This window comes from Apium graveolens, chromosome 7 (genome assembly GCF_009905375.1).
Source record: "Apium graveolens cultivar Ventura chromosome 7, ASM990537v1, whole genome shotgun sequence".
NCBI classification, from domain to species: domain Eukaryota; kingdom Viridiplantae; phylum Streptophyta; class Magnoliopsida; order Apiales; family Apiaceae; genus Apium; species Apium graveolens.
Genome location: NC_133653.1, coordinates 269470876 through 269486259, shown reverse-complemented (window position 1 = coordinate 269486259; position 15384 = coordinate 269470876). Strand labels below are relative to the sequence as shown.

Here is a 15384-nt window from a genome sequence, read left to right as displayed (position 1 = left end):
AATCGTTAGGCGTGTCAGGGCGGTGAGTGTACCTTTGAGAGATTAATCGGCAAGTCGAAGATTAATCGGACCGATTAATCGGAACATTAATCGGAAGGATATAAATATTATTTTTAATTTTTATAATTATATAATGATCAACATGTCAAATATTTGTTTAAAAAAAGAAATTAGAATGGTATTAAACAATATCTACACATTTGACATGCGTTATGTACTAATTATTGAGTTTACAATATTAACTATATTTTAATTCACACTTTTAAATTAATTATAATATGTTATTTTTATATTTTAAGTGAGAAAATAAATATATTACATTACTTGTTACTTCTTACCAATACTTTATATTATAAATTGACATGATATTGTGTGAAAAAATGAAATTAATGATTTAAAATTATAAAAACGTAAAAAAAAATATTTTTTTAATTATTTTCCGCCTAGACCGCCTAGGACCGATTTTTGACAGCCTAGCCCGGCTAATCCCGATTTTTTGAAAAAACGCCTAAATCACCGTCTAGGTCCGAGTCGGGGCGTTTTACCACCGCCTAGCGCGTAGGCGGTCGCCTAGACCGATTTTTATAACACTGATAAAACGAAGATACACGAACACGAAAGTACACAAATCCTAAACATGTCGGTTTTATGTTTGACCTTCAAGTACACGAAACACGAAAATACACGACACGAAAGTATACGACATGACATGTCGATTTTATTTTAATTAATATTAAATATTCAATTTTACACGAAAAACACGACACAGAATGACATAAAACGAAGATACACGAACACGGAAATACACATATCCTAAACATATGTCGGTTTTATGTTTGACCTTCAAGTACACGAAACACGAAAATACACGACATGAAAGTATACGACATGAAAGTATACGACATGACATGTCGGTTTTATCAATTTTGATTTTTGATGGACCTGAAACTTTTATGTATTATTTAATTAAAAAATTAAAAGAACAATTATATTACTGGAAATCTTTTAAAAAAAAACAAAGTATCTGATTTTTAGTTTTTTAAAATTACAAACAGATCCTCACAAAAAAACTTCCAACTGATGAATTCCATTATTTGCATACAGCAACTTTGCAAGCAGACCATCATGTTTACAAATGGTGTAAACATTTTAGTTTCTAGTTTCTACTAGGCATGAAATGTTATGACAATTTGAGGCTCTGCAGACGCCTGCATGCGACCAATTCTCTCTCTGTTTGGTCCCAAGTCCAAATCATATCATAATACTAACACAGCAAGCAAGTAACTTATGTAGATTTATAGATTTGGCTTTGCCAGCCTTGTACTTGATGTCATGCTAATTAACTATATTGTCAAACACAAGTTGCAGGTTGATTTTTTAATAAAACCATATTATTCTAGCCTTAATAATTCTAGTATTAAGACGGCTTCACATTCTAATCCTTATTTAATTATACAAATGTGTTGTAAAGAAACACCTACTTAGTTTAGAATGCAGGTGGAATGACAGTACTGTGTGCCTTGTGAACTGTTTAGTTTAAGTGTCTAATTCTAACAAATATTCGGGTTCTGGTAAAAGGAATGATCTGTACAATAAATAATTTCAATAATTTATCAAGAGGAGGGGACTAACACAGACTGCACAGTGCTCACTATAACTAACTTTATAAATTCAGAGATCAAAATTTATATATGTACCTCTCTTTTGATCAACTCTGCAATGGCAGGGTAACTTCTATGCTTTCAATTGAATTATTATAACATACCCAAAAACAAGATCCCTACGACTTTCTCCAGTGCCCCGTAATATATTATTTACCCTCCTCGGAAACCATTCTCTCCATAATCACCGATGATCTTAATTCGTAAAAGTGGAATGCTGTGTTATTTACCATTGAACGTCAAAATGGCGACCATCTGCTAGCAGTGTCAGGATGATAATTTCAATACTTCAGATGGTTCTGATGGTATAAGGCATTCCTCTGGGTTGGCATAGAAAAAGTCTTCTTCTTTAGGTCTATCTGGAATCACTATCCTCTTGGTAGGATTTCCCATGCGATCTGCATGAACTCCTTTAACCGCAACTGAAAATTCTGACCAGTTCAGCGATCCATGGTTATATTGGTCTATCAAATCAACTAACAGCCTCCTGTCCAGAAGTATTGTTTTCTTGAATCCAAGGAATCTATAAACCAAAGGAAAAAACAGAAAAGGCTCAAAGAGGGGAAGTGCACCAAAGATCTACGATGACTATCTGAAACATTTAGCCATTTCTGATAACATAATAATTATAAAGATCCTGGTTACACAGAACTCTAAAAAGGGCATAACTAGATTTATACAAAGGAACTAGAAATTTTACTATCTTATGGGAAAATTACCAAAGTCCAAAACAATCAATTATTACAACAAATATACCGAACAAAATATACCACTCAGCAAACAAGCAATAAACTGAAAATAATATAGTACTACCTGCGATGACCTTCAACAAGTTTGGCCATGTTTCCATCATATGTAGGAACAAAAATATCACTTTCCAGAGAGACAAGATAATCTAGTGCCGCCATTTGTGAAGAGTGATTCTGAAAATAACTAAGGTCTGATGGACCCAACAGAGTCTCCTTACGAACCTGTTAAAGTAATTCATCAATAAACGATGAGCGAAAGAAAACAGTTAGCTTGAAAATTTCTACTCACCACTTTTGGATAAGCAGCTGAAAGATCAGCCATTCTTCTCCCACCACCATATATTTCTCCTGCAGCAATGTAGATCTGAATGTCACGATCAATGTCCAGTGCTCTTAGTGTAAGAGCAGTTTCCTCGGGACTTAATGGACACAAACCATCCTTTCTTTTCATGTCCGAATCTATGATCTTTTCTTTCCACCACGGATAAGCGTATCTGTCGACACACATAATTGACTTGAAAACCAGATTTTAGACCAATGCCGCCATATGGCTAGTAAGTACTTAAAGCTAAGCTAACCTCATTTTTGTCAACTCTTCAACCTCTTCTTCGTTGCATCCCTGTGTACAACCAGAAAATGCCAACATGTCCATCTCGTATCTTAGATGAAGTACTAAAAAAGGACCCTTTTGCCTTAAAAGCCTGATAACCCTCCTACCCAACTCCTCTATCTGGGAAGTGAATCTCAAAGCACTGAAGTTCACTCGGCAGCGGAGCTTCTGAATTTCGAGGGGTTGACCATTGTTGGCAAGACGGGCATCTGTTCTGTTCAAATGTACAACTTTATGTTTCTGTATTAGAGGAAGAATCTGCAAGAAACAGGAACACGTCAAATATAAGGAATTTTATAGAAAACGAAAGAATTTCAACTGAACCATGAAAGTGCTGAAAACATACCTGATTACGATAATATGAAATGTCAGACCAACTAATGGGTGGCATAGTGTATAACATTCCCAGTTCCACTCTCCTCTTGAGCCTAGGAGGCAGCTCTTTTAGGATCCGAACCTCGTCTCTTAAGGATGAGATGAAATGATCAACATCAAAAATATCTTGAAATTCACTGTCAAACCAGGTAGAAGATATTATATTTTAACATTGTAAACCACTCCGGAACTGTGCACAATAATTATAGGAAGCTGTAAAAGTTTAACGTAACAGGGAAGGACACATAAGGGCATACCTTGGATCAGCCCAAAAAGAGGTTTTATCCAGCTCAGGAACAATAAGTGTCACATTTAAATATCTTGCAATAGCAACCATGTCACAGATCTGTATTACAGACATGGACTAAAACTAGTTAGCTCATTTAACATCGAGAGGATAATCAACAAGTAAAATAAATGGCCCATTGCAGATTCACCCACCGCTGCACGCATTTGGTTAAGCCCTCCATTGCATGAAATTATCAAATATCCATTGTTCTTATAAACTCCTAAAATGGCAAAACAGAATACATAAAAATATTTACTAGGGATCAACCTTATGAGGAGCTTAACACATACTACTGTATGTACAAAAATTAAACCATGAGAACTCTTCCATAGTTGAAAGGAAAAAAAAACAAATTCCTATTCAATTAATATTGCATACTATATTCAATGGAATCGTGCAATCAAATGTAAATATGCCACATTTGGGAAGCATACCACTAAGTGAAAATGCCACAACTTAATAAGGGGATTGCTAAATTTAAGAAGCATACCAACAAAAAGAAAATTGCCAAAAGTCCACAATGTTTCGAATATGGAAATAGGGAAATAAAAAATCTATTGGAACATATATACAAATCTAGCAAAGAAGACATGAAGAATTTCATATATATGTTGATACAATTCTATCAGGGACCACTTTCTCTTTAAGGAGAAAGCACAATGTAGAAGTACTGGTTAGACAAATAGCAATCTTAACATAAAAACACTCAAAACGTCTTTCATGGTACTTCCAATTTTCATGCTATTGAAAATTCACCAAGAGCAATTTTGATCATTTATATTTGAGGAAACACTGACTTAATGAGCAAAGATTCTAAACAAATACAATCACAAAAACTTTGATTCCATCACAACACAATTTCAATATAGCCATAACCTGCATAATAATCCAATACAAGAATGACGAAAATACTAACTCTTGGGCGGAAGAACTTGAACCGGAAGGCTTGTCGACAACTTAACATCCATTTTAGTAGAATCCTGAACAAAGGAAGAAGGCCAACCCTTCAACACCCTAGGCCCCCAAACCTCTCCCACAGCTGTTAATTGAACAAAACAAGTCCCTAGCAACACCAAAGTAGTAATTCTTATCATCCACAATTTCATTCGAGATTTCGAAGCCATTGAACTCCTTATCTTCTCCATCCTTTTCCTACTACCCTTCAATCCCATTACTGTTTCCCACCTCCTTCTCCTCTTCTTTTCTCCTCCCTCCTCAATCCTCTCAATCTCATCTTTTATGCACATATCTTCTAAACTATAAATCTAATCAAACACAAAATACCCAAAAATATTCAAAATTCACCAAAATATCCGAGTGATCTCTATACACTTTCAATAATGCAAAAACACACAATCAACTAAATTCAAGAATTCAACAACTACCCTTAAATAGCATCAAAATTGAAACTTTTTAGTTCCAACACTTGCATACATAGCTACCAAGATTCATTCACCAAAAAAGCACACAAAGACAGCAACTTTATCACACAATGTAAACAAAACCCATGATTGCAATACAACTAGACTACTAAATCAATCAAAAAACACTAAAATAGAAAAAAGGGTCAGAGTAATATAACGAACAAAGTGAAATTTTGGATAAAGTGAAGAATTTTCAGACAAGGGTTGGCCGGAATCTAGAAATGTCGGCAACGGTGGGGAGGAGAAGAAAGTAAGAATGAAGACAGTGATAGGAGTCGTGGGGTGCACAAATAATAAAGAGGTTGTAGTGAGTGAGAGGTGCTGTATATACATACAAATTAATGAAATATACATACAGCTCATTCAGATATTCTCTTTCACTGTTCACTTGCTTGTTTGAGTCATTGGGTACTCACCTGGCCTTTACCATAACTACCTGTCTCGGGATGAGTCGGCACATATATCCTGCGATTAATCAGATAATTGATAATTAATTAAGCGGAATGATTAATCAAATTATTATATTTTCGATTTATAATTTATTAATTTAAGAAAAATATTCTGTGATTAATTTGATACTAACATCGAATTAACAAGATATCTTATGATAATTAATCGGATAATTATTCAATAAATTTTGTGATTTTTAGAACAACCACTACTATAAATAATCTTTTTTTCCTACTAGTACTCCTGCTTATGATTTTACTGATTTGAGAAATTTCTATATTATTTAGTTTAGATGCACCGAATAAAAAAGGTAAAAACTTTTAACAAATTTGATTCACACAAATTTTGCAAATCTACGTCAATTTAATATGTACAATCTTTTATAATCCGATAACCGATAACATTACATGATGTCTTTTATAATCCGATAGCATTATATGATGATCACGAGTTAGCAATTAACAGCATATATCATATCAGATTATATAATGATTACGAGCGAGCGATTATCAAAATATATTTGTACAAAAAATTTATAGCACGTATATTTATTGAAACCTTTATTGTACACTTATCGTGAAAACGAATTATTATGCTCTAACAATAATTTGTTTATAGACATAGTCATGTATCTAAAAAGTTCAATAATGTCAAAAACACAACCTTCGAAAGGATAAATATCTAACTAAACTTTGCTCAAGTTTATTTTGAATTTATAATTTAATTCAAACTACAAGGTAGGAGTAAAACATATGTGGAAATTTTGGTAAGGATTGAAATGAATGGTCTTCTATTTATCAACTAAATTTTATACAACTTTATGAATGAATAAATTAAGATTAGAAAAAAGTTATAAATATAATTGGGCCGAGATCAACTTGTGTGGGCTGAACTGAGCGACAGAGTGTTGTACTGGAGGCCCATGAACAAATAAATGGCAAGTCGTTACTTGTTCTTCAGAAGTCGAATTGCACATTTGCCCTGCAGTCGTCTTACATTTTCGTCTTCCACATGAAGTATAAGTGTCTCCTAAGATAGTAGAAGATACGGGTGAATGGAGCGAAAATCTGATCTGACAGATTCGAGGTTATTTTAATAGATTTGAATTTAATTTAAAGAAAATTTGATTCAAAATATATTCTAATAAGAAAAATACGATAATAAATAGAACGGACATGTGCAATTTATTTTTGTACTAGTTTATAACATGTGTTATGCATGAATTTTCTTTAAAATTACATGATTTTTTTAATTAAATTTAAACTGAAAACGAATAGAATTGCTTGTATTATTTCGAAAAAGTAATAAATTTGTCAAAATAATAAAGATAATGGGTTCTAGATAAAAAAAATTAATTGGTTAGTTGTTAATAATTATAATTTTTATTAAGTTGTATTTTCCGTAATATTTTTGAAAAATGAGTTGTTGTAATTGAAAAAATAAAAAGGTAACATATTTTAGTCGAAAATGATAATTAATTTATATATATTAATTAGAATTAACATAAAAGTTAATAATAATTATAAGGGTGTTGCTCAAATGTCAAATGAGAACTTCACTTATAGAAAATCCTCTCATTATTGTTCAAAAATATTTTAAAATTTTATAATATTTACATGGCAAGTCCTAGGACAGTTTTGAATTTGATCATCGTGTACTCTTTAATTATATAAAAATAAATATTGTATTTATAATGCTACATTGTTGGGACCCAGCATGAAGGGCTTCCTTTGAAGTCGAGTGAGGCTCAAGCGGGTCAATAACTTAGCCCAGAAACACACTACTGGATTGGACAGGCTGCGTTACCATGGATAATATGGAAAAGAAAACATAAATTAAGCTGAGAGGGAGAAAGTAGAAGGAACGGGAACAACCCGAACCGAACCGTGTACACCCCGGACAAGCAGCAGCAGATGGACCTAAAATATCCCCCACTCCATGTGCATGCGAAGAAGTAAACATCATATACTTGTTCAGTTAAAGTTGAAGGCAATCTATATCAATGCAAGGGGGTCATCCCCTGTACCTTACTATTTGAACACTGTCAATGTCATCAACAATTGTTTGCCCTTCTTCTGTACGTGCCTGAGTTGTTAGCTATCACATGTTCATAGTGTTGCCCCCAGTTTAAAATAGTTGAGTTTGGCATGATTCATCAACATGTTTTTACCATACTTTAACTATTACCTCTTGAGTGATGAGCCTTTACTAGTCTACCGATACCATAATCAATCATATTCGGTATATCTTGCTGTTCCAGTAGGGTGGAGAGTAGAATAAACGTAGAATTCAAATCTTGCGTTATAAAGGGACAATCGATAGTTGTTATTATCTGCCCTTGTTAAGTTTAACACGAGAAAATAATATGAATAGATAAAATAATAGAAATGAAAGGTGTCCATAAATGTAGCTAACAATCTCTTAGAGCAACTTCAAGAGCGGCATACAATTATACAAGAATCCTCATAAAAATTATTATGGTCTCCTAAGTTAAAATATATAGACGGACTCTAACAACTTTTCTCAAAGGCTTCGCTATTTCTTTCTAATCTATTTTTTATTGCTAATGTCACCTGCACAATTACAAATTTTAAAAGAGCGTTGTATTCAAATGCTATATATATAATATAGAATTCACTGAGAAGGCAAAACATCCTCCTCAATAATGAGGAAAGATTTAACATTTATCAGATTTTAAGGAGGCTTTAAGAGTATGTTGAAACTGATTTTTGTTTAAATTTCATAAAAATTTAACTTACAAAAATAAATAGGGTGATCATTGAAGTTGGTGTTACGTGATTTATAAGTAAAAACTAGGTATAGTGGGTTGTTTATGCTTACATCAAGATATGTATAATAGGAAATTTTGAGCAGTGGTTTGACATTAAAACAGTGGAGCACTTGAAGAAACTGTTTATGTGTCAACATCTATCCATGTTACGACACGACCACAAATTTATAGATTTGACCTCAACAAATGGCTTACTACTTGGAGGCTTGGAGCACTGCATCTACTATACACATGGAATCAGGTAAGGGATCCCGTCACTGCTAGCTTCACTAAAATTGTTGATGCAATATACTCCCTCCCTCCCGACCATTTATTTACATTTGGTTTGAGTACGGAGGTTAAGAAAAATAATAAAATAGTGGTGAAAAGTTTAAAAAGTGAGTAAAGTGGTGAGACCGATTAATATTTTATATATAAAGTAGGTATAGTGGAGGTAAGTAGTGGATGAGTTTACTTTTTATATTATAAAAACTTTACTACTTTTAGAAAATTTTGAAATGTAAAGAATCGGAAGGGACATCCCAAAAAAAAGTGTAAAGAAATGATTGAGACGGAGAGAGTAGTTAAACTTTTATTCAGGTTAAGAATCGAAGCTCAAGAGTTCAGCTACTAAATAAAACAAAAATTAGTTGATTCACAATAAATATATGTTATAATATTTTATATAAAATATCATTAGAAGATGCATGTAAACTAGAATTTTTAGTGTTAATGAATGAAAATTCCATATTTTTAACCTATCGTAATACTAATAATAACTAAATATATCTACGATATATAAAATAACATATGTTTGTAATAGATCATTTCCGTATTTAAATATATGCAAAATGACGGATCGCTGGTCTCTATATGGAGTACTGCAATGTTTCCAATTCGCGACATTCGATCTTGATTAGTGATAAATATTATAGATTAAGAATGAATATTAATTTTTGATATTGGTTCAAGCAAAATGAAAATAAGGTACTTTGTTGCTCGAGTCAAAAAAATAAATAATTAATTGAAGGAAAATAACCAACGGTTATCGGAAATTTGCATAGAGTTGTAAGAAAATTGGAATTTTGCAAAAGATAATACTACAAATGGAAGATGGTGACTCAAAGTCCTTGCCAATGTACAACCAAGTCAGTGTTGTAACTGATAAGAAGCCAATCAGAAACAAGTACGTGGCAACACCTGAGCCATTCGACCCTCAATCCTCAGATAATATCTACAGTTACAAATACAAATGTATAATGGAGTGTTATAATTCTTGTATTTGGGCCAAGTAGGATAAATTATTGATATCATCATCACGAAAATAATAAAAGAAAGGTGGCCGACATGCCGACAAAGGACGATTTGGAGGTGGCAGGAATCAAAATATGAATCGGTTGCAGAAAACAACCGTACTACAAACAATCGGTAACCGACGGTTGTTTCTTAGCCATGCAATCTCCTCCAACATGCACGGTCAACTTTTGTTAAACACTCACTAGCTTCGTTTATTTTCTCCGTTTCATTTGATTGTGTATAATTTTTTTTCAAACATTTAAAATGCCGATCATTTCTTATCTAATTGTTAATATATATCAAATATTATATTTTCTCTATAATTTTATTACATATAACTAGGGATGATCGCGGTACGAACGGTTTATTAAGGATCACCCCACGTACAATTAGCTTATTCAATTTCTTATCTATAATATTTTTTTCGTGATTTTTATATCCCACACAAATATTAACAATCGGGCGGATGAGGCCGTATATCAAGCGTTTAAAAATAAAACATAAATAGTTCTGTTTAATTGTTTGGTAAATTTGTGCTTGTATTACTGTGGTGTAATCGAGTCGAACCAAGTCGAATATTGTTCAGGTTTGATTCGAACTTGATTAAAATAGTTCGGACTCGAGCTCGACGAAACCTTTAATTTCAAGTTCGAAGCTCGGCTCGTAAAAGATTCAGTAGCCTCGAGTTCGGCTCGAAGACTCGAATTAATTCACTAAATATTAACAAAAATTTGAAATATGATAGGTTCGACTCGAGTTCGGCTCGATAATAAATAAATAATATATAATAAATATTAAATATTTACATAAAAGTATATTTATAATAAAAAAATTAAAAATAATAGAGGCTCGATAAGGCTTGCGAACCTTACGAGCCAAATAATTTGAAGCTCGACCTCGGCACGGTTAAAAATTCGAAAAGCTCGAACTCAAGTTCGGCTCGATTATGTCGAACCAAATTTGAAATTTTTACGAGTCGAGCTCGAGTAGCTCATGAACAGTTTGACTCGTTTACACCCTACTATTGAATTGATCAAAGGGGTATAAGGGTAACTTAGAGTGATAGTATAGTAGCAGTTGCTTGGAATATTTAGTGACAGAAACAAACACTCAAAACTCAGCAAATGTAAATTCACCATCACCACCACCACTTCTACACTTCACAATTTCCTTGTACAAACTTCTTACAAAATGCAAGATATGAGCATTTTCAGCAGCGGCATCGATCGGAGACTGCGAGCCAACAACACAATCAACCATCAGCAAGCCCTCAAATGTCCACGCTGCGACTCACTAAACACTAAATTCTGTTACTACAACAATTACAATCTCTCCCAGCCTCGTTTCTACTGTAAAGCCTGTCGCCGTTACTGGACTAAAGGCGGTGTTCTACGTAATGTTCCTGTTGGAGGCGGTATTCGCAAGGCTAAGCGATCTTCTAAGACTAAAAAATCATCCACATCTGAGGCCACTGCTGATGCCGAAGCTGCTGTCACAAAATCTGATTCGAATTCTAGTAGTGAGAGGTCTAGTCTCACCGCTACAACATCGTTGCATTCGTGTCCAAATATGTTCAGTTTTGCTACGATGGAGTCTCCGTTTATTGTACCTCAAACTAAAGAAACTAGTTTTGATAACCAAAACTTGATTGATCCGGACAATATTGCTGGATCAATGTTCACACATATGATGATCTCAACGTCTGCCTTAGGGTACAACATTGACGACACATCAACTTTCAGATCGGGGAATCAAAACGATGATCAGGTGCAACAGATGCATAATAACACGCGTGCTGGATATTTAGATCAAACATCTCAGATTGAGTTAAAAGAAAGCGAGATTAAGATAAACAACGGGGGATTCACGGGAGTGGAGTGGCACGTTGCGGATCATAGTGATGGAGGAATATTTGATTTAACAGGGAACGTTGATGAAGCATATTGGAGTCAATCTCAGTGGCCTCATCATAGTGACAGCTCTTTCAATTTCCACCTCCCATAAACATTTTATCTTTTTCTCAAAGTTGTGATTTTCAGCTTTTTTTAGTGACTGCTCTTCTTAATTACTTTTGTAAATCTCTGTTTTCCATTTTGTTTTTTTGTCCATATATATTAGTATTAGTATTAATCCGGAGCTAACCTTTGTTGAACTTAATTACTCCTACAAGTGTTTAGGTTGTTCATTAATTGTATCATATACTCTGGTATAATGAAAAGTCTGGTTTGTTCTATAGTATCATTGTGGATTTGTTATATAATTATGTAGGATGATCAATTGATCACAACGTGTTGAATAACCAGTCGCTCTAAAACCTTAAGATGTCAGAGAAAGGTCCCAACTAAATCTTCGCGCTTGATGGTTCTTTTCTTGATGTAAAATACTGTTTATAGTGATGAAGTTCAGATCACATTTTCCTAATCTTGATATATGCCATCACATTTGAATGTAACAGATGATGCGTTTACGTGGCAAGCGTAAGCAACGGTTGTAAAGCAGAATGATTTAGCAACACTCACAAACTTATGTTTTCATATCAGAATCAGATGATGCATGAATAGCTTACATAGTTGTGTATTTGGTTGTAAATTGTTGAGTTATAATGTATATAACTAGGGACCAGGAAGAAAAAGAAATTGGATGTGGTCATGTGGAAGTAGTCCCATGCTTCATGGAGTAATCCATGTGGTGCTGATTTATTGAGTGGCCTTGGTGGATATTATTGCTACTCCAATATCAACTCCATATCAAATCAAATCAAACATATTCGGTGTATCCCATTCCTACTACGTAAGTTCAGAAGACCACTATCTTCGATCCACGACGTGTAAATTGACAAATCAAACCAAACATATTCGGTATATATCACTCTGGGAGTCGAGAAGACTCCTAACTAGATCTACTTCTTGTCCTTCAATACTTTAACTCTGACAACTGAGTACATACAATTCTGAGAGTTCAGTACTAGCAAGTTCTTGATTTGGATGGCATGGGGGACACTCTTATTCATTTTCAATTTAGCTGTAATTCCAAAATTTTCTAATTCAATTTCATTATTTTATATGATAGAAGATGTTCTTACTTCTTACAGAACCATACTATTATTAAAGAAAATCATATGTTTTTTAAAATCTGACTTGAAAATATCTCACCAGGAGACCCCAATTTGGTAGGTTTTTGGATGTGGTAAACAGGGTCTACACAATACATAATGCAGAAACATGTGGTGGTGAAAGGACCATTGTCCAACTTGAATGCCCTTAATTGATGTATATCGGATATTTTGAAGTCTCAAATATCCAATCAATCCTCTTGAATTTCCGGCAAGTTGAGCCTTCTTTCATTCCTGCAGGGAGCTAGCTCCTGCAGACTTAAATCTTTTTGATTTCCGGCAACTTTGTTCAAAGCCAAGAGGGCATTGAGCTGCAGCAAGAAGCTCAAGGTTAACTGTGCCAACTCTTTAGGGTTACCAACCAGTATATGAGGTTGTTGCAGAAAAACTTGTCAGGGTAACATCTACAAGTGAACCAGAACCAATTGTGCTCTTTGTTTCTAGATATCTCCTGTCAATCTAATGAGTAATGTATATTGTAAAACCTATAGCCATAAAATGTGTTGTTCAATGTGATCAGACTTCTACATACTCAAACACAATACAGAGTGATGTGTTTTTCCAGTTGGATTCATTTATAATCAGTATTTTTGAACACGTTAGAACAATCAATATTAGAAAGTTGCCTCAAGAATGGCGCAAACTGCCAAGTAGCCAACATCTATAATTGACATAAGGCTTTTATACTAAATTTCAGAAAATGCCCCATCTCTGACAGAAATTTTCCGTCGGTTAACAGTCCAGGGAACTCTGCAGCTTAATCTGAGCCTAGTTCAAAAATACTACCTCTAAAAGTTCAGTAACCCTTACCTACTTAAATAACTCATGTGGTGTGTTGTCTACTTATCTAACCTGTCACAAGTATTTAATTGATCAAGTGACTGAATCTTACATGTAAATGCCTCTATGCATCTGATATTCTGATAATCATCTTATCAATATGTAAATATATACCCACACCTATTCATAAATCATACAGCATGTATAAACAACAACCATCAGTCTAGAATTATACTGACATTACCATTTCCTTCACTTCTTAAATACTAATTCAACCGAGCAATTTGCTTGCGACACACCACAAACTGATTCCAATGCAACCTCTAGAATCTGCAACATGGAAACTGCAGAATCCTTCCAAGCTTGTGACGTTGCTTATTATATTTCGGCATCCTCTCTGGACTGCCTTTCATTTCCATGTTCAGTCTGCATTTGTAGGCAATATGTATATGACATTAACTAATTGCTTTAGACTTAACATGAATGATCAAATTAAGTGAGTAGACTAATATGTAATAGTGCTTACATTGGGAAAGCAAATGAACCTGAACTACTATCAGACCGAGTTGAATCAGACAATGTTTTATGTTCTGTACTGTCCTCAATTGCAGTTATGACTTTAATATCAACACCATCGTCGTTCTCATCACTCGGACTCAACTCCTTGCCAGACTCATTACTCGTCTGCTCCTCCTCACCCTACAAAAAACACAAGTAAAACGACAGAAGCCTGTAAAATTTGCTCTGCAACTTGCCTAAACAATTATAGAACTTGTAGCAACATGCTCAATGAGTCTGCACCTCTTCATCCGAAATGATCAGACCATCCTCATTCACTTTAAACTGCAAGCTTTCCGAATTTTCATCAAACATCATGAGCTCCTTCAAGGTCTATCAAAAGAATTAAAACCTAACAAACAAAAACTAAAAAAGTTTTCACAAAGTTACTAATTAATCGAGAAATTATCCAAAAACCTTGTGATTATGATGAATGTGATGAATCCGACTATCCGAATTGCTTGTAAGCCACTTCTCTTCCACCAAATCAATCCCTCCATCTTCTCTAAACCGGAAGACTATATATTCTTTGTCAGCAATCGGTGGCTGTTTCATATCATCATTTTTGGCTCTTTTATTTTCTCTTGAATCTTTTTTCTTAGTCATTGGCTTAGATATCATGTCTTGCTCATCTAGTAAATCATATCATATAAATAATGAATATTTACCATTCAACAAAAAACCAAACACACACACAATAACTTTGTTGGCACAAAGTTCTCCCCGAGATTTCTTAGAACAAATACTCGATACATAAGATAAGCCTAATTATTCAAAACTAAAAAAGAAGAAATTTGTTGACACAAATATTGAATGTGAGTGCATGTATGATTTGTGTACCTAACTGAATCCTGCATGCATAAAGAGTGGAGGCGCAATCTTTAACAGTCCATTTGAGTGCCACATTCATACTTGAAACCATTGATTGAAGAACATATTAGCTAGAGATTGAATCTGATTAATCACGGGAGAGAAGATTATAGAACATGCGTCTAAGCTGCAAATATCTAAGAGGGGGAACTTTAATGTTGATTTGAATTTTAAAGATTTTAGAATAACGAGGAGTTATGAGCTTTTATATTTCCTTGATTGTGTGCCAGTTATTATTACGTGATAATCAAACGTGGAGTTACAAGGGAACTGCTAGCTAATGATTTTCATTTGCATTCATCTTAATTAGGTAAGAAATAATAATGATTATATATTGTTGAAGTAAAATTCTACTGAGAACACTATTTCATCATAATTCTTGTATAGCATACGTCTTTAGCAATCAAAATATTATAAAACTTATTATTTTATAATTACTT

General features: G+C 33.9%; 3 protein-coding genes across 3 annotated transcripts; 1 reads left to right on the top strand and 2 right to left on the bottom strand.

Annotated features, from left to right (window-relative positions):
• Window positions 1-1586: 1586 nt before the first annotated feature.
• LOC141671862 (rhamnogalacturonan I rhamnosyltransferase 1-like) lies at window positions 1587-5531 on the bottom strand. The gene is made up of 8 exons (XM_074478271.1): window positions 4601-5531; window positions 3837-3904; window positions 3653-3741; window positions 3367-3532; window positions 2989-3278; window positions 2700-2904; window positions 2475-2632; window positions 1587-2184 (listed from the first exon to the last, which is right to left on the bottom strand). The coding sequence occupies exons 1-8, from the start codon at window positions 4929-4931 to the stop codon at window positions 1929-1931; spliced, it is 1563 nt and encodes a 520-aa protein (XP_074334372.1). The 5' UTR covers window positions 4932-5531; the 3' UTR covers window positions 1587-1928.
• A 5179-nt stretch (window positions 5532-10710) lies between these two features.
• LOC141675306 (dof zinc finger protein DOF5.4-like) lies at window positions 10711-11689 on the top strand. The gene has a single exon (XM_074482024.1). It carries the CDS (start codon window positions 10816-10818, stop codon window positions 11626-11628), a length of 813 nt encoding a protein of 270 aa, XP_074338125.1. The 5' UTR covers window positions 10711-10815; the 3' UTR covers window positions 11629-11689.
• A 1834-nt stretch (window positions 11690-13523) lies between these two features.
• On the bottom strand, window positions 13524-15101 carry LOC141675299 (protein BREAKING OF ASYMMETRY IN THE STOMATAL LINEAGE-like). The gene is made up of 5 exons (XM_074482018.1): window positions 14915-15101; window positions 14492-14706; window positions 14318-14407; window positions 14043-14215; window positions 13524-13942 (listed from the first exon to the last, which is right to left on the bottom strand). Exons 1-5 carry the CDS (start codon window positions 14994-14996, stop codon window positions 13840-13842), a joined length of 663 nt encoding a protein of 220 aa, XP_074338119.1. The 5' UTR covers window positions 14997-15101; the 3' UTR covers window positions 13524-13839.
• Between the last annotated feature and the right edge of the window lie 283 nt (window positions 15102-15384).

Bases quoted from the DNA above. Each gene is read 5' to 3' on its own strand.
- LOC141671862 (XM_074478271.1), bottom strand. From the start codon at position 4,931: ATGTGCATAAAAGATGAGATTGAGAGGATTGAGGAGGGAGGAGAAAAG. The intron at 2,905-2,988 runs GTTAGCTTAGCT...GTGTGTCGACAG, and splicing joins GAAGAGTTGACAAAAATGAG to ATACGCTTATCCGTGGTGGA. The intron at 2,185-2,474 runs GTAGTACTATAT...TTTGGTTTATAG, and splicing joins CTTGTTGAAGGTCATCGCAG to ATTCCTTGGATTCAAGAAAA.
- LOC141675306 (XM_074482024.1), top strand. From the start codon at position 10,816: ATGCAAGATATGAGCATTTTCAGCAGCGGCATCGATCGGAGACTGCGA.
- LOC141675299 (XM_074482018.1), bottom strand. From the start codon at position 14,996: ATGGTTTCAAGTATGAATGTGGCACTCAAATGGACTGTTAAAGATTGC. The intron at 14,707-14,914 runs GTACACAAATCA...ATGATTTACTAG, and splicing joins TGCATGCAGGATTCAGTTAG to ATGAGCAAGACATGATATCT. The intron at 14,216-14,317 runs GTGCAGACTCAT...TGTTTTTTGTAG, and splicing joins TGATCATTTCGGATGAAGAG to GGTGAGGAGGAGCAGACGAG.